General features: G+C 39.4%; 1 protein-coding gene across 4 annotated transcripts in view; it reads left to right on the forward strand.

Annotated features, from left to right (window-relative positions):
• LOC135234315 (SLIT-ROBO Rho GTPase-activating protein 3) overlaps window positions 1-24,692 on the forward strand; it is a 71,230-nt gene that overhangs the window by 388 nt on the left and 46,150 nt on the right. For all 4 annotated transcript variants that reach the window (XM_064298789.1, XM_064298790.1, XM_064298787.1 and 1 more), the window contains exon 2: window positions 57-178. In XM_064298789.1, the coding sequence (XP_064154859.1) occupies window positions 112-178 (67 nt within the window). In that variant the 5' untranslated portion in view covers window positions 57-111. The remainder of the gene's footprint in view (window positions 1-56; window positions 179-24,692) is intronic.

Here is a 24,692-nt window from a genome sequence, read left to right on the forward strand (position 1 = left end):
GAAAATGTAATGTTTGTACAACCTATTAACTGAGAATATAACGTCTGGTTTAACAGGAATTCCCTAGGCTTGGACATCTCACTACGCTCACCCGTTCATACCTCAAGAAACATGTCATCTCAAACTAAATATAAGAAGGACAAGGAGATCATTGGGGAGTACGAGACACAAGTGAAAGGTTTGTAGCATATTCCGCTTTCATCCTTTTTGTTTATTTCTGCGGTCTGGACTATTTGTGTAAGCGTTCGTGAAACACTTCAGAAATATAGCGTTTGTGTTGAAACTTCTTAGAAACAATGATGGAGCTCAAAGTCATTAGCAAACGGAGGCAGCCACTACTCTGGTTTTCGAGGCTGCATTGCAGAGTCGGGATTCCCAAGAAAAAAGCACAAGGGGATGGTGTATTTCTGCAATAAACCTACTACATCCCAGATTATGGCAGTGGAGGCATCAGAAATATCAGCTAAATCGCTGTACTCCAGTTACGATTTTTCTCAAATTGAGTGGAGGAAATCACTGTGTGGTTAATGCTAGTTTGATTTTGAAACCATCGTCCCAGTAAGCAGTCATGTTTTTAGCGTAGGCTACTGGCATATAAGGCAGGGCGACCTTTCATTCAATTTGAGGAAGGTAGAGAAGACCTTAATTGTTTTTGTTGATTAGGCCTCGACTATGTTGATTGCAGATGATCTGTAGACACACTGCAAAGTACGACGCCATAAATTGCAGGATTATATTGAGACGCAGGATAGAATGAGGAAATATAAACGTTCTAATAGTAAAGTGTTTTTTCATGCCACCAAAATATGGTCTACCTAATGCAGGATTTCAAATTGTTATAACGGAGTTATAAAAGTTAAAGGAACTGCGATATTTTGCCAGCTAAGGCACGCGCACGATTTATATTTCTCGTGACTTTAGTGGTGAAATCTGACAAATATGTGTGTTAGAATAGTGACAGAATAGTGTTCACCGAATATAGCCTGCACCACTGAAGGTACAATTTGTCAATTATGCGAGCGTCATGCTGCTCGCGCACGCTTTGTTCAGGGAAAGGTTCTTTGTAACGCAAGGTTGAGCGTGCGGACAGATGGGATGGGCTTGACTGGGAGATTTTAAATGCCTTCATAGATGCCTTCCAGAAATACGGGACGAATAAGAAATCAGATACTTACTTACTTACCTCATAGGCACAGTATAACTTTAGCGGTCTGTTCGTAAAATGGATGTGAAAACAATCACAAATTCCAACAAAACAGCCGCATCTGGACAACAGCTGTAGTGAGTTGAAGTGCTCCCTTAGGTTATTACGCCGCGAAAATTGTTTATAAATCAAACATCTGCCAACAAGGTCTCAGCTGAAACGTACCATTTGGTCTGCTAATGACAAACATGAAATAACATCCAGTTTTATCTCCAGTTTATTTTATATGTGCATGCCTATGTATATAGAGGCATACATGTCTTGTAAAATATGTTTAAAATGTAAAATATGTTCCCAAAAAGCATAGGCTATGTATGATGTGTACAATATAGCTACTTTTATATTCAGACCCATCTCCCATATCATATAAAACAATATATCATGAAGTTATGACCCAGGGGAAAGTAATATGGTATAAAAAAGTATAAAATGCTAACTCAGCAGTTTTGTGTCAAACTTTTGAGGCAAAGCTTTGATTGCCACAGAGCTTGATTGAAGTTTCATAAACGAGTTGGCAGATTTTCCACTATCTTGAGTGCAGATACAAATACCCCGGCTTTGCAATAAGCTATAATTGTTGACAGTGTCCTCAAGAAGAATGATACAGGGGCTCTAGATATTGTGTGGCTGAAGATTTATTGCCTCAGTTATATCAATCCTTTGGACTGTGAATTGGCAGGTTTAGTAATGGATAGGTTATGACCTCCTCCTTCACTACTTGCAGATATTTGGAAAGTCAAATACCTTAAAAGCTGCAGTTGTATTTTTGACACATTGCTGTCATGACATCAAACTAAATCACCTTTTTGTTTTCGTAGAAATCTCATACACTTTGTCTGCGCTACAGTGAGCTCAATGAGTTTATGGTTGAGTGGGAAAATTGTGCAGCTCAGGACTGTTTATGAAGTAAAAGCTTGCTCATTTCACAGAGCTGACAGGAGACAAAAATTGAAGTTTAGCAATTATTTAATGTCTAAGTGTGGACATCACTAATTTTCATTGATTCAAAATGTTGCTTGACGCTTATGTAATGAACTCACTTCAGTATTCGGAAAATATGCATGTTGTCATAATCACATGGTTGGAATAGTTTTCATGTCATTAAAGTGGCTTCGGAGTTTTCAGGTCTTAAGTTTTTTTTGTAAGTACAGGGTCTGGAAGTTCACTGCGGCTCTCCACATTAAGTAAATGGCTTCTGACTATTCTTCCCTTTGATACAGATAAATATAATCTTATAAAAGACTCCGTGATTGCCCATAATGCCCATCAAAGGTTAGTTTCCCATGCCAAAAAACATTTTGTTTTATTCTACGGACACCACCTTTAGCATTCCTTTGGCTGGTTGATATTCCAGTAGTCTTACTTGTCAGGTTCATAATCTTACAGTACTATGAGCCTGTCCAGGTTGCTACTCTGATGTGAGGTAACTCTGCCAAACTTCTGGGCACATGCTTTCAAAATAAATCAGTGGTCAGTTACATCTTCTGTCAAATCATATTTTTTTGTAGGTGGGGCTCCTTATGAAGGTGCTTGAAAATATCCTTTGACATATAACATCAATATAAATATAAAATATAACATAGCCTACAACTTTTTATGCAACTTGACAGACACAGTCTTGCAAGCATTTTCAAATGGAAAACAGATAGAGCTTCTGGTACTGGGGGAAATTTGTCAGTTTTTGATTCTACTCTGTTGAAACCTTCCTACAATTGCTGCAGACTAACTGATGTATATAAGAATGCATGGTTTGATTGAAGAGAACAACTTAGTCACTCTGGGGTTGTGGGGGAGAGACTTCTCATTGTTGTTTGGGAGATATTCTATAAACAGTGCTGTCCCATGGACCCATGAGTCTTTGTGGAAGAAAAGCATAGACATAACAGTTTAGCATACAGATGAGCTTGATGAAGTTCAGATGAAAAGGGAACTGCGCTCTTAAAATTGTCATGAATTATTTGTATTTTCTTCCTGTGAATTATTGGTCAAAGTTTCCACACTGACAAAGTTAAAAATGATGTTAGGACTAGAGAAGATTTAGGCCAATGGCACATGTAACTTCCTTGTGTGTGGAAGGCTCATGGTGCCTGGCATCAGCCTGCCAAGCAGCACTCGCATATAGCTGCTTGAGTAATTTCTTTCTTTTTCGAAAGAAAGACTAAAGGGGAGAAAAAGAGGAAGTTTTTTTTTTCTCAACTCAGCAGAAGCAGAACGTGTTGGATATTTCTTGCTTGTTTTTAAGTATCTACTATAAGCTGACAATTTCATTTAGAAAACCTGATGTTGCAAATTTATAGGTTTGCAGGCAAAACGGCGCAGATATTTTTATAGTAGAGCCAAAGTATAGCCAAATCCCATGATAATGGTTTTGTGCATTCCCATGCGGTCAAGGGTTTGGGGTTCAGGACCTTTACAGACTGTTATCTTATTTCTACCACTAATGGTGTGCACAGCAGGTCATTAAGGCTGTAAATAAGCCTGTAGTCAGAATGAAATAGGGATCTCAGTCAACCTCTAAAGAAGACGCCAAGTTGAAACGTCTCATTTTAAATGAACATGCTCCAGTGTCTACTTCGGGTAGTCTCTCTGAACAGCCTGGGTATACAGTTTTGTTATAAGCCTGTAGTAGTCAGGGTTATAAAGACAAGTTTGAATTCTAAGAATGTTCTATGCAGTTGCTTATTATCCCCAATATTTGCAGTGTTCTCCTACTCTTGTTTTTCCATTCTATAGATAAAATAAAATATTAACAGTAGACCAGCAAAAATACAAGCATATTGAGAGTTAATATTTCAAAATCATAAAATCAATCAAACAGCTTGAGCTCATGTGTTGTCTGGTATGGTGACCAATTAACAGGCCTAGATTTATATCACCAGGGTTTCCCCCAGAAAAGTTGTTAGGCCCGGTGGCAAGTATCTTTTGACAGGGCCCAGCGGCCTGGCGCGGCCCGCTCGCCAAGTGTCTTTTTTGATGGGGGCCTGGCGCGGGCCAGCGACAGACTGATGGCAGCATTAAGGTAGGGCCCTGTAGTTTATGTGATAACAGAATCACGGACGGAATCGCGGAATTGAGAATTTAAAAAAGCTATAACACAGATTCCATAGGGCCCTACATTAAGTCAGTGCTAAAAGCTGACTGGACATTTGAAAATATGACTACGTAATGTGAATGTTGTTATAAATAAGTCATTTATTCAACACACATTTAAAAAAATCAACAACTATTTACAGCATAGCAGAGTCTTACAAAGAATCTGACAACAATGTACAGTCTTGGAATGCTGTGGTTTCAACAACAACAAAATTAAATTAAATTTTAAAAAATAAGTTTTTGCACTCTACAAAAAACTTGAAAAAAGTCCTGATTGGCTACTGATTATTACAGCCTTGGAATGCTGGGCACATTTCAACAACAACAAAAGAAATTAAATTAAAATAAATAATATCAAGGTTTTTGCACTCTACAAAAAACGTGTATTCAAGTCCTGATTGGCTACTCAATCTTACAACAAGCCTTGGAATGCTGGGCACATTTAAACATTTAAAAAACTGTCTAAGGTTTTTTGGCTTTTACAGTAGGCTACCTTTCCTCCTTGACATTATCCCTAAATGGCACAAAGTAAGTATCTGTGTTACTGACTGTTTGGCTAGCTAGCTAAGTTAGCTACATGACCACGTTGTCATAAAAATTTTTGCCAACCGTGATAACTGCCTGACTTGTTTACATTTTAGACAGATGTGGTTCCTCAGTAAATCTATTGTTGTTTCCGTTGCAGCAATTTAGACACAAGCAATATAGAAAAAATCCTGAAATTTCTTCTTATCGTGAAGAGTGCCTGACCCTTAACCGTAGCATTTTTTCCCTAAAGATGGTATTTCTAGATATAGCCTAATTTTGCCGCTGTGTTAACACATACGGTTGCCGGTCAGGCACTCTTCACCATAAGAAGAAATTTTAGGATTTTTCTGATATTACTTGTGTCGAAAGTTCTGCGATGGAAACAACAATGGATTTACTCTGTAGCCACATCTGTCCAAAATGTAAACAAGTCAGGCAGTTTTCATGGTCGGGAAAAATTTTATGACAACGTTGTCCTGCACATCAATGTCATCAAACTAACGTTATTAATAAACAAGTGAAGTTGTTATTTCGATGCCGATTAATAAGTCATGTAATGTTACAATATATCGAACGTTACATTCATGCTACTATTTTAACGTTACCTACACACTGCTTAAGTTAATATAAAAAGAATGTACTTACCGACGAGATGAAGTGATAACGCAGTTTGTAACAAGGTTAGTTAAGCTCAAGGCTGAAGGGGCATATGAGGAAGCGTAATAAAATAATAACAACGCCAATTCATACTGCCGTATTTTTATTTAGTTTCCTCCGACTTAACATCTTTACACAGAAATCAGACCCGGCTCTGTTCCACCTATATCCCGGCTTTATTCCGATCAATATATTGATGAACTTGATGGAAATGTAAATAACTAAGGTTAATGCCAGTTCAGATCAATGATTCGCAACGAGACAAAACCGTTTTAGAATGTTGCAGAGAAAATTGCAGCGGTGTGAACTGGTTAGTTGCAGAGCGTCTGAAGCCGTTGCATGGGGTCTCAAAAGACCCACCTTGTCAAATCGCCAAGTGAAGTTTTAGAATGTTTTGCATCCAGTCTCGTTGCGAATCATTGATCTGAACTGGCCTTTAGTTAGTTACATTGCAACGTTGCAACAAGGTAGCATTGCATTCGAGAGACAGTTTGCGAGGTCAGTACCGGTTGGTAGCGTTAGCTAGCGTTTTTTCTAATTGTTAGCTGACATTAGATTGTGTTAATTACATTAGCTAGCTAGCTAACGCAACGTTACCTGATATGAGAGATGGATACTGTGCGCAACGTAGTCTAAACTAATGTTGCCTTTCTTGACATGGTCCGGTAGCTAGCGTAAGCTGTGCAAATAGCTATGTAATTTAGTAACGTTACATTGTCATCAAATGTAATACAAAATCTATATCAACAAATATGACCTCTCATGTTACACAAAAACTTTTTAGGGTTCCATAACCCCCCCCCCCCCCCTTTCTCTGTTATTGCAACGCTAGCAGACACCGTAAAAAACAGTACGCCGCTCCCACACAAGTGAGTTGAACAGCGAGCCTGTTGCGTTAGCTCCGCCTACCCTCTCTGGCGGAACAGCCACTGATGGGTGATGGAAAACACGTCACTAACTATGCGCCGCTTGTGAATTTTACCCGGGAATGTCGCCACAGACACCCAGTTCTTTAATCATAAATTATAATAATAATAATAATATAAATTAATATAATAATAGGCTCAATCACCATTGTGTTACCTAATTCAGCGATAGATAGTGACTTAACAGACATTTATTTTCATGAAAATTTTCAAGATTATTACTTTAACTCTGTTTGTGAAGAAAAACTAAGCACATGCATTTATTTGTAAATCAAAATGAAGGACTATTGCAAGAGTTTAAGCCTTATTTTCTATTGAATGACAGGCATTTGAATGAAAAGGTGACTGAAAACTAAAACTGTAAGCTAGCTAACATTCACACCTGCAGTTGGCAAGTTTACCTGCTTCTGTGCCCGTGGCACTAATGTTACCTGACATGTGGTACTCTAGCTGCTTAGTCCCATTATGTGGCTGCATTTGACATAGGATACAGCAACTCTGTCAATTGCAGTCATCTATTGGGCTAACTGCTATGTGAACTTGGCTAGCTAACCAGAACAATAGTCTCTCCGTATTTTGATGCAGCAAACTTACTTGTTCTAGCTTTAAAAAAAAAAAAAATATTAATAAGAATAATGATATGATAGTAATGAAATGTAAAGCCTCTTTGAGCTGAATGGCAGACACACTGAAATCACACACAAAACATCTTTTACATAAGTGCAAGATCTCACGGCTGGATAGTCCAAACACAAGAGCGATCGGTAGTTGAGTGCATAGATGCAGGCTACGTCAGTGGGTGGGATAATTTGATTGACACTTGTTGACTTGAATTGATAAGTGGTATTGAAAGCTGCATCAAATTGATAAACGTGGTGGCGAAAGCAGCAATGCACTGATAAAAGCGGTGGCGAATGAAATAGCAGTGCACAAATTGATTACTGCTACTAAATAAATAAATGCCATGGTGGTCAAATACAATGATAAAATTATTTTTATTTAAATAATTGTACTTCATCACTGAGGGATTATTTAATTTGATAGAATTTTAACACATCAGTATTTAATTTAATTCCTCCCCTCATATCCAGCAGTGCACAACGTATTGTGTCACGCTACAGTACTCAATGAAGACATGCTGCTACCAAAAGCTAGAGGATGACGAACAAGAGTTCTGATTCTTTGGCAGAATTATGCTGCTTCTCTGGCCCCGACTGTTTGTCTCCACCCAGTGTGTGTCTTCTTGTATATACTACATGAATTATGATTACTTTGTATTCGCTCAGAATCGAGGCACAATGGTAACTTTTGGACTCCCCAGATTTGGAGAGAAGTGTTTAGGATTGCATTACTGGCTTGCACCCAACTTGGCTCAATGTTCCAAACCCCTGAATAAGGCAGCAGTTGGATATTAGGGACAGACCCAACCACAATGAATCACCAGTCATTCTTTGGTCAAGCATCATTAACATTTCAAGTTTATGAAATTCCTTCGATTTTGAGGTATGGCGTGGAGTACAGTGTTCATATTTCATTGGTGTAGCTTCATATGTATAACGTACAGTACTTAAGAGCATTCAGAGGGCAGATACTATTAGATCGTTGAAAGTTCAACTGTTACATGATGCAATTTGCAATAATGCAGGAGAGTATGAGCCTGAACTGAGTTTTCATAAACCTGTAATCTTAGATAGATGATAAGGAGGTGGATAAATGCATTATTGATCCTCGAGGGGGAAATGAGTTGGAAAACAACAGCACAACAGAGAAACAATAAGACAAGATATATAATACATTTTATTATTTAATTCATATAAAAACAGTGCACCTCAATGCCTCTGAAAAACATCAAAACATACAGAAACTAGAAAGCCAGCCAAAGGTTCAGTAACAACAACAAGGCTAGTAAAATGGCTCACATTACTCTGATTACAATATCCCATCAGGTTACAAGTCCCACAATATAGCGAGCTTAACTAACAGGTAGTCCAGATGGCTGCATAAACAAACGGTAACAGGAGGTAGCTGAATATGGCTAAAATACATATGCTAACCAAAAACACGTTAACATAAGACAACTGGTGATAATTACAGGGTCACAGATCAGGTAAGTGGACCACACTTAAAATATTTATCGATCGACAACATCACGGGTAACTAGAAAATAAGGATAAACGTCAAAATTTCTAATGACCCTTATAAAATAAATTTGCATAGTATAATGCGGGCTAATTAAGGTTAGGTATACTGATGTTTGCTAACTAAGGCCTTCTTGGTGAGTGGTTTAGGTTACTACTGTGTGAGCCCACCAGCTTACCTTGCCTGATATAGAGCTATAGTGTCCATTTCACCGTATAGTGTTCCGGTTTCAAAAGGTGGTAATACATATGAGCTTGATCATGGCTTATGAGTTACGTGTTTATCAGGGGCAAAAACTTTCCTTGTGCTGCTGCCAAAACAGCGGTGTGAATAAAAATGATCACAGAGGGAATGATTTTGCTATGTGGCCCATAATTGTGTTTTTCAGCACTTAATGTGTCTGGGTGTGGCAAAATTACAGACAGGTTCTGATCAGTTATCCTCTGATAAAAAACCACAATGACTGAAATGTCATTGTTAAAGGGAGATGCAAATAGTGAAAAGGAACTCATAGAGGCAGTGAAGCATCTGAAGTTCTCAGAGAGAAACAAAGTGCCAGGTACTGTGCATACTTAATGGGAAAATGGTTGTTAATAATGTAAGCTATCTGCATGAATAATATAGGAAAGGAGATGACTGTAAGTGGTAGCGACAAGCACTAACCAAAAGGGGCCTTGAAAGGCCGCTGAAAAACCATGCAAGTCATTAACCCTATCAGTGTTGCTGAATGGAAAGTTAGCTATGGGTTTCTGCCTGCTTATTCTTTTCCATATTATTCCATACAGGATTTCCACACTCATAAGAGCTGAGCCATAAAACTGACTCCTTACAATTAAATGTAGCCTCACTGAGTCTCTCCCCTCAATTTAGCCTTACTTGTCAGGTTCATGTACTTATAGGGTGTCTGTCCAGTGAGTCTTCCCCCTCAGTATAGTCAAACGTGTCTTACTTTTACTGTACTATGAGCCACATCTACCTCTAATGTGTAACGTTATCTATATAACTTGATTTATCACTCTAATTTTGCTGTAATTAGGCCTTATAACACACACACACCATCTGATGATTCCAACAGTAAAACCCGTGTCTTATTTGAACCCTTTTAAATTCCAAGCTGCATTTTCAGCTCTGCAAGTTTCTGCAAGTTCCACTGTGTATGTTACTGAAGGGGTCGCTGCAAATTGGATTAGCTTTTTTTGCACAGGGAAATCTTATAGAGGAAGGTTACTGATTGGTAGAAGAGCCGTTGCAGTAGGCTTCAGTTATTATCAGTCTCCGTGTGCTGGTAATTACTGGTAAGACATTTTATTGACCTCTTTCACTCTGTGTAGACAAGGGGGTTGTCATTTATGAGGGCCCTTCTATGCCAGCCGAGGTCACAATGTGTTCTTACAACTTTCAAGAAAAGAGTGATGCTTAAAAAGTGCATGTAATCACTTTAAACAATCTTTAAGTACGCTGTCGTTCCTTGACCCAAGAGACACCGACATCGTAGCAGTATAATTTCCATTTGCATTTCCCCTTCCACGCAGGGCTTTTATAGCTGACTTGGGTAAATCTGGCAGATGATGATTCACGTAATTGCATTTTTGATCAGTCAGAACTCGTCTGTGCTGGCTGGCACCAGCTGCCTGATACGCTGCTCCTCTGACAATAAGCATTTTTGCTTAATGGTGCAACAGTTATGCCTGCATTATTGCATTTCTTACCTGGTAGTGCCGTTACATGCCTTCTCTGCCCACTACGGCTGCTTTATGAATTGAAGCTAATTTATTTCTGGTGCTCGTGACGGTTTAACGGGCAGTAAAAGCATCGTAAACCGGTTTTAGATTCACCCCTGAGAATTAGACCCCTGTGTAAACCCTGTGTTTCATGCCTGGCACACCTAGGCAAAATTTATTTTAGGTAATAATTGGTGAGATGAAGCTGCTGGAATGCTTCTTTGCTCCTTTAAAAATGTAAAAAGGGTACCCTCTTGGACATTTTGCCTAAATATCAGAAGCATGACAAAGAAGATAGTCAAGGAAAGGGAGTACTTTTGGGGTCGAATACCAATTTGTTTTGGCGCTGCTTGCCTCCATCAGGGTGCAGTTTAAAATGGGTTGACAGAATATATCTGTGACTGTACAATCAACTAAACAAACTGTCAGCAAAATGTTTTGCAGATGTTTTCATTAGTCATGCTGTCTCCTCAACCAAAAGCAAATAGCTGTTGGTACCAAAACACAATTAGGCTTTTTACTGTTAATTTGTATTTTTGAATACAAAATATTTTTACTAACATACAATTGTTAAATTAGTGTTATATTAGTGCAGACCAGCACACTTGAATGATTTGACAGTTTTTCCACATTGCTACAGCATATTTCCTTGATATTGTACTTTTTCATCTTAATGAATGCTCACTTTAATCATGTTCTCATTCTGTTATTGCTAGCAAAGTGATATCACACTTAATTTAAGAAATGTAATCAAATTACACCATCAAAGTTCTGCCAAGACACGTTGAATTTGGTTTAATGCTGTTCATGCAGTCGCACGCTAATCCTCGATCATCTGCCTTTAGCAGCTAAGCACAAAAATTAAGGTAGCCATTTTTTATATTATACTCAAGTTCTGTCTTGGGTGCAATAATGTGAGATTCCTTCTCTCCTCCAACATGCTTGTAGTTCCAAATGAGAAAAAAAAAATCACCTTCCATGTTATTCATGACATGTATTGTACTCTATCGCATTAACGAAAGAGCAGCGTTAGCACTATGTTGTAACTGCATTTTGCTTCACCTGTATCCCACTATGTACGTTGTTTTGCTCTTACATTGATTTCATGTAAGAGCAATGTTGCCACTGTCATAACCACATTTTGCATGCATCGTCTGCATACTGTCATATACAGTGTACATTATTGCGGTAATATTCCTACAGTGCTCTGAGAGAATAGAATGAGGAACCATCTAAATCCTGTTATTTCCCCCATACTGCAAATGTAGGTCAGTATTACATGATTGAATGCCAGAGAACACCCCTCTTCCCTGCTTACAGTGTACATAATGAGTAAAGAATGTAATGGAACTGCAAGTGCTTCAGTGTACTAAGGCTACAGGGCTTCACACAGACTGACAAAATGCATTTTTTACTCATAGTGTCACATGAATCGCAAATTGCAGTGACTTTACGTTAGTTTTTCCTTACACAAGTGTGAGCTGCGGGAACTTTTAAATGGTGCACTGGAACTGATCACATGATAGGAATTCTGTGCAGTTCTCCTCTTTCTTTTCTATAAATAACAAAAAAGGCATGGAAACAAAGGTGTTGATAAATAGTCATGGGAGGGGATGCTTGCTGCAACTGCTGTTCAGATGAAATCAGGGAACTTTTTCACCTCTCAGCTGAAACGTGCTATAATGCACGATTCACCTCACGTGAAATGGAGGGAAGTGTACTGTTTGTGTAACTGGCACAGAAATGTCTGCTTGCGTTAGCCTCCCACCAGCATTAGCTTTTAAATAGCATTTGATGGCGCTCCCAGGTGCGTCTTAACATTCGTGGAACTTGAGTAATGACGTGGTTTCAGAAAAGATGTCTGTCAATGTCCTCCATATACTGTATTTTTAATGTCAATTTCACTAAAAATGTCTTGCAGAAGGTTCAAACAGGGTGTGCCACATTTGGTGTGACTGAACATGCCTTGGGAAGTCTTTGAGTTGATATTAGTGATTCAGGGCAGTGTTTCTTCTTGGCTCTATCCTGAAAGTTATCCTGATGGGTAATTTTCCATTAAGCACTGGGTAAAAAAAAAAAAAAAACTCAGATTTTAATCCTCCCCCCTTCTCTGAAGAGAAGAAAGGCTTGTGGTCCTCTCACATGGCATGCACATTACTTATCACAGTTGCATTCTATTAATATTGCAATATGTTGTAAGGTGTGGTTGAGATTGCATGATGTACAAGCTTAGTGTGGGATAGGTTCTGCCTTCATGGCTCATTGTGTGTTTTCCACAGTTCCTTTTACACTGACGTGCGATCACAACTAGTCCCTTTATGGCAGAGGCTTGGGAAGTGGTGTGATGTTTCTGGAGTAGAAAAACTCTTCACTGGAGTTAAAGTCAGGCTGTATATAGCATGGTGAGTGGCCTGGTCATAGCATGTTGTTTTCCCACATGGGTCACTGCTGTTGGATGTGTCATCTGGCTTGTTCCATTTAAGTCCACTATATAAATGAAAACGTGTGGACTGAGATGTACAATGTAAGACTAGCTAGCACTGACAGTGCTGTTGGTTTAGGAAAATGACAAACGGCAAATAAATCAACATGTTCTATCCTGTTACAGTTTGGCCACTGCTGTGGAATGTCTGACAGAGTTCATACATTTCTAATGGTTCGGAGTGATTACAGGACTTGTAAGAAAGGCCATTTGTATTAAGGGAAGTGACATCCATTGACAAGAGAAAATAACTGGTAATCCCAATGCGTGGTTGAAGTTCACTGGATCAGTGGATAACAATGCCAGGATTGACTGGATATGTCTAGATTTAATTTGAAGTGTTTGCACCGTGATGTTGTTTCTGTCACTGCTGTTCTTTCTAATCTCTCTGAAGCACTCAATTGTGCATCCTGGCCATATGGTGTGCCTCGCACGGCACGGTCCCCGCTCATTGCATCGTTTTATTAGATCTGTCCATTATTCATCTTCCACACCCTGCTGAGACTGGCATGAGGACAGCAGGTTGCCTGCCCCATTGGCTGTGTGCCCTCAGGCAGGCCAATCAAAGCCAAGCCTCTGTAGAAGGGTTGTGCTATAGGATTTCTTCATCTCTCCCGCATTGTCAGCCAACTAAAGACTAAAGTCTGTTCCCCAAGAAGACCTAACAGGAGACATTTTGTTGTTTGTTATATCTTCATGCATTTTATTTTGTCCCTTGCACATATCTGAAAATCTCTTTACCACACTTTTTTTGTTTTGACTCTTTGCAGTGGTTTGTAATTATTGCTTACATTTTCGTTGTGTTAAGTGTTTTCATTTGTTTTGCTTTTAAGACCGTAAGTAACCAGGCTGAATTAGATTAGACTGGGGATTTGTGGGAATTTTGACTGTACGTTGACTTTTTTAATGACAATGCATGGGTCTTTTTTTACATTCTTTAAAGAGATAGCTGAAGTGTATATGTATAGGCAGAACAAATAGCATGCATGATGATATGAACGCAAAGGCATCCTACCGTCCCAGCATGGATATGGAGAAATTCAGCATGGAGTCATCTCACCAGTCATCTTTGACCGTTGCTCAGAGGAGATGCGATCCCCAGTGCTCTGAGGTCATTGCACATAGTCCCTTCTATGTGATGCTGTCCATTAGTTTCTCTGAACCACAGTACATTGTTCCCAGGAAGCAAGGTTTACCTCATGCCTTGAAAAACTGAAATCAGATCAGCAAAGACTCAGATCAGTGTGCTTGTTTGTTGGTGATAGGCTTAATGGTCCTGCTGGTGATACCCTTTGTCCTTTTTGGCCACAAAAATATGACTGTATGACTGTTGTCCTTTGGCTGCCTGCTGGCACTGATGGGACTCTTACTGAAACCATGGCCTTGACTGTAGTTTGACTTGGAGTCCATTCCAAGTGTTCGGTTAAGAGATTATTTAGTTGAGCCCCAGTACTTAGCTACTAGACAAATAGCTGACTTGGTATTAGACTGTAAGTCTCATAATAAGGGAATGACTACCCTTTTTCAATTGGCTATGCTTGAACAGGAAGTTCTTGCTATTGGTCAGTTCTGATGCCACATTCAAAACTTTTAGTTCTGATGTCACACAGTAATACTAATTCACAAGAAAGCAACAAGAATGCTACATATGCTGGCAGTCAAGTCCAGTTTGTCAAAATACACTGCTTCATTTATTATACACGAAAAACTGATTTAAATCTCTTTGCTTTATTCTGTACTTTGATCTTGACATCTCATTATTGGCTGAATGGGAACTTGATTTTGTTGACTAAGCAATATAGCCTCAAGCTGTTTTCCTTTAAGAGAAAATACACAATGCATAATCATTCCCTAATTGCTATTCTCAGAAAATGCAGTTCTACTTTATTGAAATATCATGGGTGTATCAACATGAATTTCTATTTCATATAGGCTAATTTGAATGTTCTGCAATACAGAGTAACAGCACCATGAACAAGCAATTCTAAGGATGAGCATCCTACATATGTCCTACTTCCTGAGAATGCTGACTAAACTAACCCTGACTCTAAGTAACTGCACTTTTATACTTTTTGTCCACCTAACACAACACACAACAGGCCATTCAGCCCAACATTGCTTGCCATTTTCCTGACAATACTGCCTACAAATTTCATGGCAGTACCTGCTCTGTTTTCAGTGTTCTGAGAGCACGACTGCAGTTTGGGGGAAAAGGGAAGACTTATGTGCTGGCAGAAGAGCGAGAACTAGTTTTCAGGATGGTTGCAATGATGATCACTTCACAGTACACAAACCTGATTGTGTGAGCACCAGATCAATGTGAACTTTTTTCTCTCTGCTCTTCACCACTGCTTAACTTCTTACCCTGCAGTGCTGTATTGTCAGGTAGTTTATTCATTTTTCAACCTGAATACTTTTTCTCTTTGTGGAGAAACTCCCAAAGTTTTGTTCATGCAATTATGATAAATAGTGATTTTTTTTAAATATCACTTTTGGAAATATGTGGTCTTTGTGTCATCCTGTACATGGCAATCCGAAAACAAAACGGAGGGAGGGAAGTGTCTAACTTTGTTTGAGTGAGAAAGGTACTAACTTGGGAGAGCAGTGGAGGAGTAATCACCATATTTAAGAGGCCGCACGCAGGGCTAAATGTGATGTGATTGTGTGTGTTTTAAAGAGTCCCCTGCAATGGCACTGGCCAAAGCACACAGGAATGCACTGCTGTGTTCACTAACGACACTGTTTCAGCTGCACCAACAGCTTTTCTTTTCCTTTGCAATTTAACAGCCATGCTATAAAACTAGGCTGAAAAGTGACCATTCAAAAGTGGTTTATGGTTCAGTCCATGTTTTTGTGCATTTTTTCAAGTTAACAAGACTCTATTTCATTAAAGAAATGGCTTAAAGTTGTGCAATGAATTTTATTTGTCTTTAGCAAAGAACCTATACAGACAATATCATTTTTCTTTTTTTCTTTTTTTTGGGGGGGGGGGGGGGGACATACGGTACACGTTAAAAATCAAGATTGGCTCAATGATGGATGATATTACACAATTTAGTTTTCATAAACAAAACGCATAATGTGCATTAATGTCCATACATTACACTGGGACATTCAAATCATAGTAAATTCCTTGGGCGCTCCAAAGGTACTGATTTAGATAAATTTCTATGCACATAAAAATATAAATAATGGTCCCTGTTTTCTAGCTGCTAGGTTGTCAACTGAGCAGCATCTTTTACAATTCAATGCAGTAAGCAAGAACTATTGAATCGCTCATCTTAATATAGGCTACAACAAAAATGAGTGTGGGTCTTTTTGTGTCATTTACATATCAGGCTGCTTTCCTTGTTACCTAATGTGTTTTCTTTGTTGATGATTCTTTGTGATTATGGGTTTGCGGGCAGCTTTGAAGCAAAGGAAGAAAAAGGAAAAAGCCCTTTTTACCTCAAAAAGAAACAAAAACAAACCACATCCCTCAGTGAGCATGAAGATCTGACACAGCTGGAGCTCGCCATGTGCAGCAACCCATGTTGTGCTTTTTCCCGCCACATTGGTCTCCTGGCCGATGGGTTTCCACAGGCAACGCAGAAGGGCTTCTCTATTGTTTAACTTCGCTGTCACCAGGGGCTGTGTGGAGACTGGCTTGCTGTGAAACACAACTGAACCCATACTGCCTATGAAACATATGAACTAATGTTCCAGGGGGAAAAAGCAGTGGATGTTAAAAATCATTAATAGGCGCTTGGTAACATCTGGGCCTATCTAATGAAATGTATTGTGTGCTAATATAACCCATTATGATGTGTCCCAGTGTACAGTCAGGCCAGAAGACTTGCCTGCAGGCAGGGAGGTACGTTTGATATCCCTGGAGAGTGTAAAGAATAAAGTTCCCCTGAGTCACGTTTCTTGTAGGTGTTTGGCAATAAGGGTTACTCCATATCTCACCCCGAACAGACTGTTTATTTAAGCAACCAGTATGATTGTATGTAGATTATCCAAGATCTCTTCTTCAACAAACAAGATTTATTTTCATCCCAAATGAAGTTCATTTCACGACCAGACTCCAGTCCATTTTGGTTTAAAAAAAAAAAAAAATGGAATAAAAATTATAGTGCCATAATTCATTAAAGCCGTTTCGCCATGCTGTGATGATGGAATATCTGAGTCATTAGGCAGCTTTCAGTGGGATATTAAAATCAGGTGTTATCGCAGGCCTGGTGCGGTGAGCTTGATTGACGTTTGGGTGGTGGACTTGCCAGCCTGTGTCTTATTGACATGTGCAGACCTGGAAAAGACTCGCGTATGTTAGGATCCTGTCATTCAAAGCTTTGCGCAAGCTTCCCTTTCCGTCTGCAGTGGCTAAATGGTCCTGTTGGGCGGCAGTCTGTACATTCCTGCAGACTGACATCTGGTAAGAGTTTAGCTGGGGAACTGCTTGCTCTCTCCTTAGCCCAGCTATCTGTTACCCAGGTCCTAAGTCATTCTTGGAAAGAGAGCTGTTGTAAATAATTAATGATGCCTTGGATGTGCAGTCTGTTTTCCTTAACAAAGGATAAATGAGGAATGAGCGCATATTTTTTTTCTTTCCAAATGACTCTGTTGTGTAGTATGACTGAGGAATTTGCCTGAGAGAGCAGTTAAAAAAAAATTGAAAATAAACAAACAGCTATTGCTGTGTTAACTGAATTCAAGAATGATGGAGGAGTTCCTATTCTTGATTAGGATATGTGAGTCTTCTGGTGCTATAGAGAAAAATGTTTCTCTTTTCTTTGTGTATTTTGTTTGCTTGTTTTTTGTTTTTTTTGCAGTTTGTGAGAAATGCCTTGTCGTAAACCAAGGTTGTCTTTTAGTTTGTTCATCACCTCTTTAATGTTGTGAGATGTACTGGCTTGCTCAGATGTGTACAAGCTGTGAAGATTTCTGATGTCTGACTTGCTTTTATTTTCTGGTCCTTGTTTTGGTCCCCTCTGATTGGTCTGGCTAATATATTGTTCCACAGTGTGGTCGGTGTTACTGTGGCCAGCCAGATCCCTTGATCAGTCTTGGAGAATCACTGGTTCAGTGGGAGGGAGAGGCTGGTATAGCACAGATAAGAGATGGAAAAAAATCTGAATTCCCAATAACCAATAAGGCTCACAAAGCCTTGCTCCACTTCTACAGTGGATGCATACCCCAGTGTCAAAAAACACATTGAACTGGACTATACATTTTAAGCAATACAGTCACGTAGCATGCAAAGCCTATATGGTAAAGCTTTACTTTGTGGTGTTTGCTGAAATTGCGAAAGGTTATACATTAAGCCATGAATGGAGACACTACTAAATGGCACAATATTGGTTTTTGACATGTTGGTTTGTACTGGATGTCAGTACATCATGTTTGTGTGAAGATTCGTGTTCTGGTTCTATCTGGAGTGATTTTCTATGTCGGTATTCTCAGTGTTTTCTACCAGGCCCTTTCCTATTCAGTGTGCTGCCGGGTGAAGGCTTTTATAGCTGTTCATAGGCTGGTCACTGCCCCTACCCCCACTCCACCCCCTGGCGATCTAGCTAGAGTCTGGGGCTGGGGCACTATAAATTAAGTTTTAATGGGTAGTTCATGAGCAGGGGAGACATCTGGCTGCCTGAAAAATCCTCGTAATATTGCACTGTGGAACAGTGGCTAATGAATATGTATCAACTAGACAATTGCATATTTAATTAATTTCTTGATGGGACACAAGCCTTGTCCATGGTATTTAACCAATATTTCTACAGTATATAGTTTTGTAAATTAGCAATGTGTAAAATGTGAGCTATAGCCTGCCCTCGTTTCAGGCATGTGTAAAGCAAATGAATATCATTAATAGACAATGTTAGTCATCTTTTTCAACATAAGCATATTGGTGTGCATGTGCTGTGTGAAGTATTTTTGAGAACCTGTTGTTCCAGGTGGTAAGGGTTCTGTTTGGAATCTCTTGCCTGCGTGTATCTTGGCTCTAGCCGTAAAGTGCCATGGCAATTTAATCGGGGCCCCAGTTGAAATGGCAAGCCCCAGGAGCTTTAACAGATGGCCTGCGCTCTGTCCCTCTAATGCGAAAGCCAGGTCCTTTCCCACATGCTCTCGGCTCGGCATGATTCCTCCATGTAGAGGGAAAAAAGGCTGGAGGCCTTCCTCAATGCAGCTTCATTTACCTGAACAGAAGCACGGTCTGCAGTGAATGAATGGATGATGCGACCATGTATTTGCAATTCTGGGGCAAATGCCAGTGCAACTTGAGGTGGGGAAAAATGTGTTTTTATGAAACACAGGGAAAGTATTCTGGTGGAAGTATTGTACCAAGCACTTCTTAAACTTTTTAAGTGGTATTCACCCTCTGTGTCAAGCTCAAATAAAATGTAGCCTATATCTTAGATGTTAAAATAAAAACTATTTTTTGAAGTGCCCACTAAGAGGTGGCACTTAAAGTACACAGATTATTTAATTAGAAAGTAAATACATCTCAACAGAATGTTCAAGAAATGCTACAGTAGTATTGTTTAACAGCATTGTATAATATAGCCTATATATTTACTGTAGATATTGTATGATGCCAAATCGTGTCACGTCATGTAAAATGCAGTTTTAAAGTTGGTCACTGTACTTTCTGTGAACACAGGGCACGCTGTGTCCTCCTAAGCAACATTCTAAAGGTGTTTGGCCTCACTGGTTTGACAGGCACCATGCCACTTTAGTAACACTGCTACTGAGCTCTGTAGTAACAGTGTGTAGTTAAAGTGCAAGATGCCATATTTTTCTGTGAAAGAAAAAAGAAATGGTAAAAAATACACATGCCATCTCTCTGCACGAACCCTGTGAGCACAGTCTTGCCTGGCCCAGCCTCAGCTGCGAGGCCTTCCCAAGGTGGGGGAAGGGCGGGGTCAGGGATGCAGAGGACCGTGCTTTTGGGGAGCTGACGCGTGGTGATCCCACTGTGGAGAACCCTCCGGCAGACGCTTCCACCGCACGCTCGGTCAAGGCCCACTGATTGATTTAAAGGCTCTGGTGTGCTGGGGGCTTTGGGTTGCCTTCAGCATCAGGCTTGTGTAACACGCTGTAGCGGTAATGATGATCGCATAGGAAAAATATCAAAGCAATGGAAAGGCCTCTGGAAATAAAGTCCTGCTCATTTATCCTTTCATAATGTGGATGCATTATTCCTTTCTGCCTCTGTGAGTCATTCAATCTGAAAGAGTGATTCTGGGTTTATATACGCTCATCATGCTAATGCAGTGCATTAAGCGAGGTACTAAAAAAATGTTTAAACTCTCTGTAAGTGGGTGTGGTTTGAGTCCTGATATTTTAATTGGTTAATTATGCTGGATGTTCATTTTGTTCTGTCAACAAAACATCTTTCCCAATTTAATTTACTTTTCCATTTTTGCTTACAGTATGTTCTGCTCTTATTTGTTGAGACCCAGGAACAGTGTGTTTCAATATGAACTCCTACATGCGATTTACATCATCTGGATCTTCCATTGCTTCAGTTATGTTTAATCACAACTAGTTAATGTGCAGTTTTTATATTTCTCTGTTGTGTGACACTGCACTGCAGTGGTGAAGCCATAATAAGAACAGGGAAGTCAAAGAATAGGGAAGTTAGATTTGGCAGTAGATGTGGCCTAAAATTCATATCACAATATTTTGCACTGTTATTGTGATAGCAGTGTGAGGTTAAGACATGACTCTGTGTACTCAATAATATATTTATTGTGAAATCGTTTTAAGTTCTCAACCAAAGCTAACATAAAAAGGATTTTTCTCATCCAATCAAGTTTAAATAAAAATTGATTTTAAAAAAGTGTTTTCAACATTTCAGTTATCTTCTTTCATCTTATTTTTCAGTTCAAATTTTTTCTTTATACTCTAAGTGCAATGAATTTATAATTCTGTGGCAGTCTTGTAGTTCATTCGCACTCTTCAAAAATTATGTACAAGGAACACAAGTCTGTTCACAGCTTCAGGTTTGAATGCTGGCCAATGATTTCATCACCTTACTGCCAGCAATGAAAGAACTTGTGGCAGGGATACACAAGGATATCTTGGCCAGACAACTTGTGTGTTATGGCAGTATCAGTCCTCTTTAGCAGGCATTTTACAGAAAGCAGGAACTTAAAATTATGCTACGGTTTGGCCAAACAATAAAAGTTTAAATGAACTTAATGGATACCAGTTAGCTATAACAAAAGCTTACAAAGTTGGACCTTGTGTTATATTTTGTTATAGATAGCTGTCTGGATGCTGTGCTTCAAATGATTTGCTATTTGTAATATGCATGCATAAGCTGTTTTGGACTGCTCAATGTTGTTTATTACTAGCTTTCTCGGAATATGAGTAAGCAAACTATTAATGTTGTAGCTGACTTCCCTTATTATTTATGGCTAGGTAGTGCAGTTTGAATTGGAACATATCTTTCTGGCCTGCCTTGCAATGGTAGGCAAACACAATGCCAATACAATGCTGATTCCCAAGCTTTGGTTTTAAGGTACTACCACCAAAGTAACATAAACAATTTTTTATACTAAGCACAGTATGCCATTATAACTGCAATATGGAAAAATCCATAACGTGATACTGTGTCATACTGTTATTCACATAAATACCAGTATTTGGCCTAATGATTTGTTTAGAGTTGACCGGAATTGGCACCAAGAATCCTATGCTTGGCCAAATTGATGTGTAACGGTGTGTGATCACAGATTGTGAACGTGGGAAGATGACATGAACTTCCCATCCTTCTCTTTGAGTGTGATGCAAAAGGAGAAGAGATGGAACAATGGAAAGCATGCAGTTATTGGCATGTGCAGGCCCATGCAGACACAGGGAGAAGGGTGGTCTCATCCTAGCTGTGGATTTCTTGATCCAGTCCAAGTTTTCATCCACTGTATTTAGATATTTATCAAAATCTCTCAAAACCTTACAAGCATGTAACAGTAACTGAAGTGTGCTCCGTTAACAAAACTGTACATTGTGTCTATGTACACTACTGTGTATGGGGCTGATTTGAAATGTCAATGCTTTTCTGTCTTGCATATCAAAAGGCCAATGAATGTGGTACATTTACATTTTTTTGTAAATCACTTAAAAATCAATATCTCATAAACCAGTATTGAAATGCTATTTAACGACTTGTAGTTGAACTTCGATTCAGCTGCTTTATTATTTCCCGTTTTAAAGGCACAAATAAAATACTGAGAAAATTCTTGGATTTTCATTGAATTTAATTACAATGGAGTGCTTGTATAGTCTGCATTGACTGGTGGCTCTTAGTCAGTACTTTCCCTTGGTAAAGATTATTGCGTATCCTTCTGAAAGGCAGAATCGCACGAAGAGCTGCTTCTCAATCCTGTCATTTAAGGTCATACAGAATGAGCTGTGAATCAGCATGACACAAATCCTGTCACCAGCTTCCTCTGAGCAGTGCTACACTGTTTTGTGTGCTGTGTTAAACAAAAGATGAATACATTGTACGTATATTATAGCTTCATTCAAAAATTTGGAGATGAGAAATTCCAGCAGCCTTGCTATGATGTCACTTGGTAGGTTTAGACTCCAATACAGCTGAATTTATGAATTGAAATATGCTAAAAATGCAGTTATAGGGTACAACAGGGATGAAACAAGTTGTCTGAATGTAGCAGAGGTTGCATGTCTAAAAGAGTTCACCAAAATTAGATTTTTTTTCTTTGCTACTATGCTGTTGCCAAGAGCTGAATCCAAGGCCAAGAGCTAAGTGAATTACAGCAGTTCTCCACATGAGTAAGGGAAGAAGGGGATGAGATGAGGTACATGCAAATGCATAAATCTAATTTCCTGAGGTCAAAGGTCATATAAAAAGAAGGTCCAGATTATAGTTACTTGCCTTGGCCAAACAAAGGTCATTTTGAAAATATTCAAGTGAGCACGAGAAAGCTAATCCTTTGGCAATATTTTAAACACTAGTGTGCTATGATGTATTTTAGGCCCCTACTGGCTCCTTCTAAAGCATTCTTCAAGGGTTGCCATTGGAGCGTGTCATTGGGTAATTTTTGTGTCACTACGTTGGTTTTTGTTCTCATTATAACGGGCATATGGAGAACCCACTAACTACTAGAACGTATTGGTGAAAAAGATCAAATACCCTTTCTGAGGGAAAAGTAAATGACGTTCAGCCAAACCTTTTCTTCCAGCATACACACTGCAGATTTGTGTTGACATGGAATTGAACAATATACAGCCTTGTGTAGTATTTTATTCTCCAGCTGTTGACCATTTTCCCTGTGAATGTAGGAAACCACAAAGGAAGATAAAAACAGCCCAGATTAAGTGAGATTTATTACTTGAGGGAACTACATTGTAAAGTCTTGGATTAACTCTTTAACAACCTTGGGTTGAGTCTGACTGTGCTCTATTAGCCAGTTAGGCCTCATGAGAGTTACTGCATGAAATAAACCCAGTGGCATTTAGTATGCTGATTTCTGGCTTTGGATATCTATATCCTGACATAATTGATTGGGTCATTTATAGTTCTGATTTATTGAAGTAAGAATTTGTGGCAGTTACTTTCACAGTGATCAATTTGAATCAGAATGGTATTATTGCCCCAAATTCTCATTTTTATCCATTTCATCGTAGCATGTCTTTAAGTCTTATGGTATTTGCAATTTCTAATGACTGCAGAAAGTGTGAACTATCACACCTAACATCCTCTCTTCTTTTAGATAACTGTATGATAACTCTTATCAAAGCCCAAAACCTTTGCTTCCTTTGTATGCCTTCTTTTTTTCTACTGCCTTTCCCGCTAATGTTGAAGAAGGCTTTTTCCTGGCAATGTGGTTATGCTAATGAGAGTGAAAGTAGGTGGAACTGACAGGAGGAGATCCAGGGAGACTCCTGCTTCCCAGCAGACACAGGGTCATCGTCTGTCTGAGGGGTGGGGGGGGGGGGTACATTTCCTCACAGCATTGCAGCACCAGTGCACACACCAAAGCTATTTTAGTAATACGTTTTTCATCCACACAGGAGAGGCATTCACATGTAAACAAGAGTTGTTGTTTTTTTGGAGGGAGAAAAATCTTGCCAATTGATGGGCTTGTACAAAGGCTTGACTGTCTGCTACTGAATTATGGAAAAGGCTGGCAACTCTCGAGGCATTTCGTTTTCAAATAGTGCTGCATCATCAGTTTTTCTAAAACATTCTAAATGCTAACTTTATTTGATAGACACATTGGTATTTTTTCTTCAGTTTAAGAAACTGAAAATACGACTTGTGAGCTCAATTTTTTAAATTGTTTTTGTCTACATTGTAGCAGAAGTTAAAAGGCTCAGAGTCAGACCATGTGATGCCGTGGAGCCTTACGTGTATCTGTTTTGAGAAGAGATGGTAATTATGGTGTTTTGAGTATGTGTCCCGTGTAATTGCCCATGTTAGTTCTCTCTTGCAAGTCAGAAATGGAATTTATGCTCCACTCACAGTGTGTGGTCAGTTGTTAATTGTAATGAGGCTGTGCGGTGGAGGATAGGCTTCCATGGATTCTCACTGTGTGGTGGAGGAGCTGGGTGGGGGCACTGTGAGAAGGGCTGCTTCATAACCAGAGGAATTGTCCATAACCACAGAGGGTCTTCATCCATAGCCCCCAGTTTCCACAACTCTTATTCTGTCTTCCCCCCCCCCCCACTCTCTCTCATAGTTCATCTGGCTTTATTGGCAGTTAGCCTTATATTTGCATGTTGCTAAATCGTAGACTGAATTGCAGATGGCCTTATTCTGCCTGTGTATTGCTCCTTCCCTTCCCTGCCTGGCTCTGTGCTGAATGAGGAGTTTCGTATTCCCTGCTCTGTCTCAGCTGGCTGTGGCCCAGGTGAAGCTGCAGAGGGAAGGGAGAAGGGAAGCGTCTGGCAGAACAGAGTATGACTGCGGCTCCGCCCCTCCTCGCCCCCAG

The sequence above is a fragment of the Anguilla rostrata genome, chromosome 11, assembly GCF_018555375.3.
Source record: "Anguilla rostrata isolate EN2019 chromosome 11, ASM1855537v3, whole genome shotgun sequence".
Classification (NCBI taxonomy): Eukaryota; Metazoa; Chordata; class Actinopteri; order Anguilliformes; family Anguillidae; genus Anguilla; species Anguilla rostrata.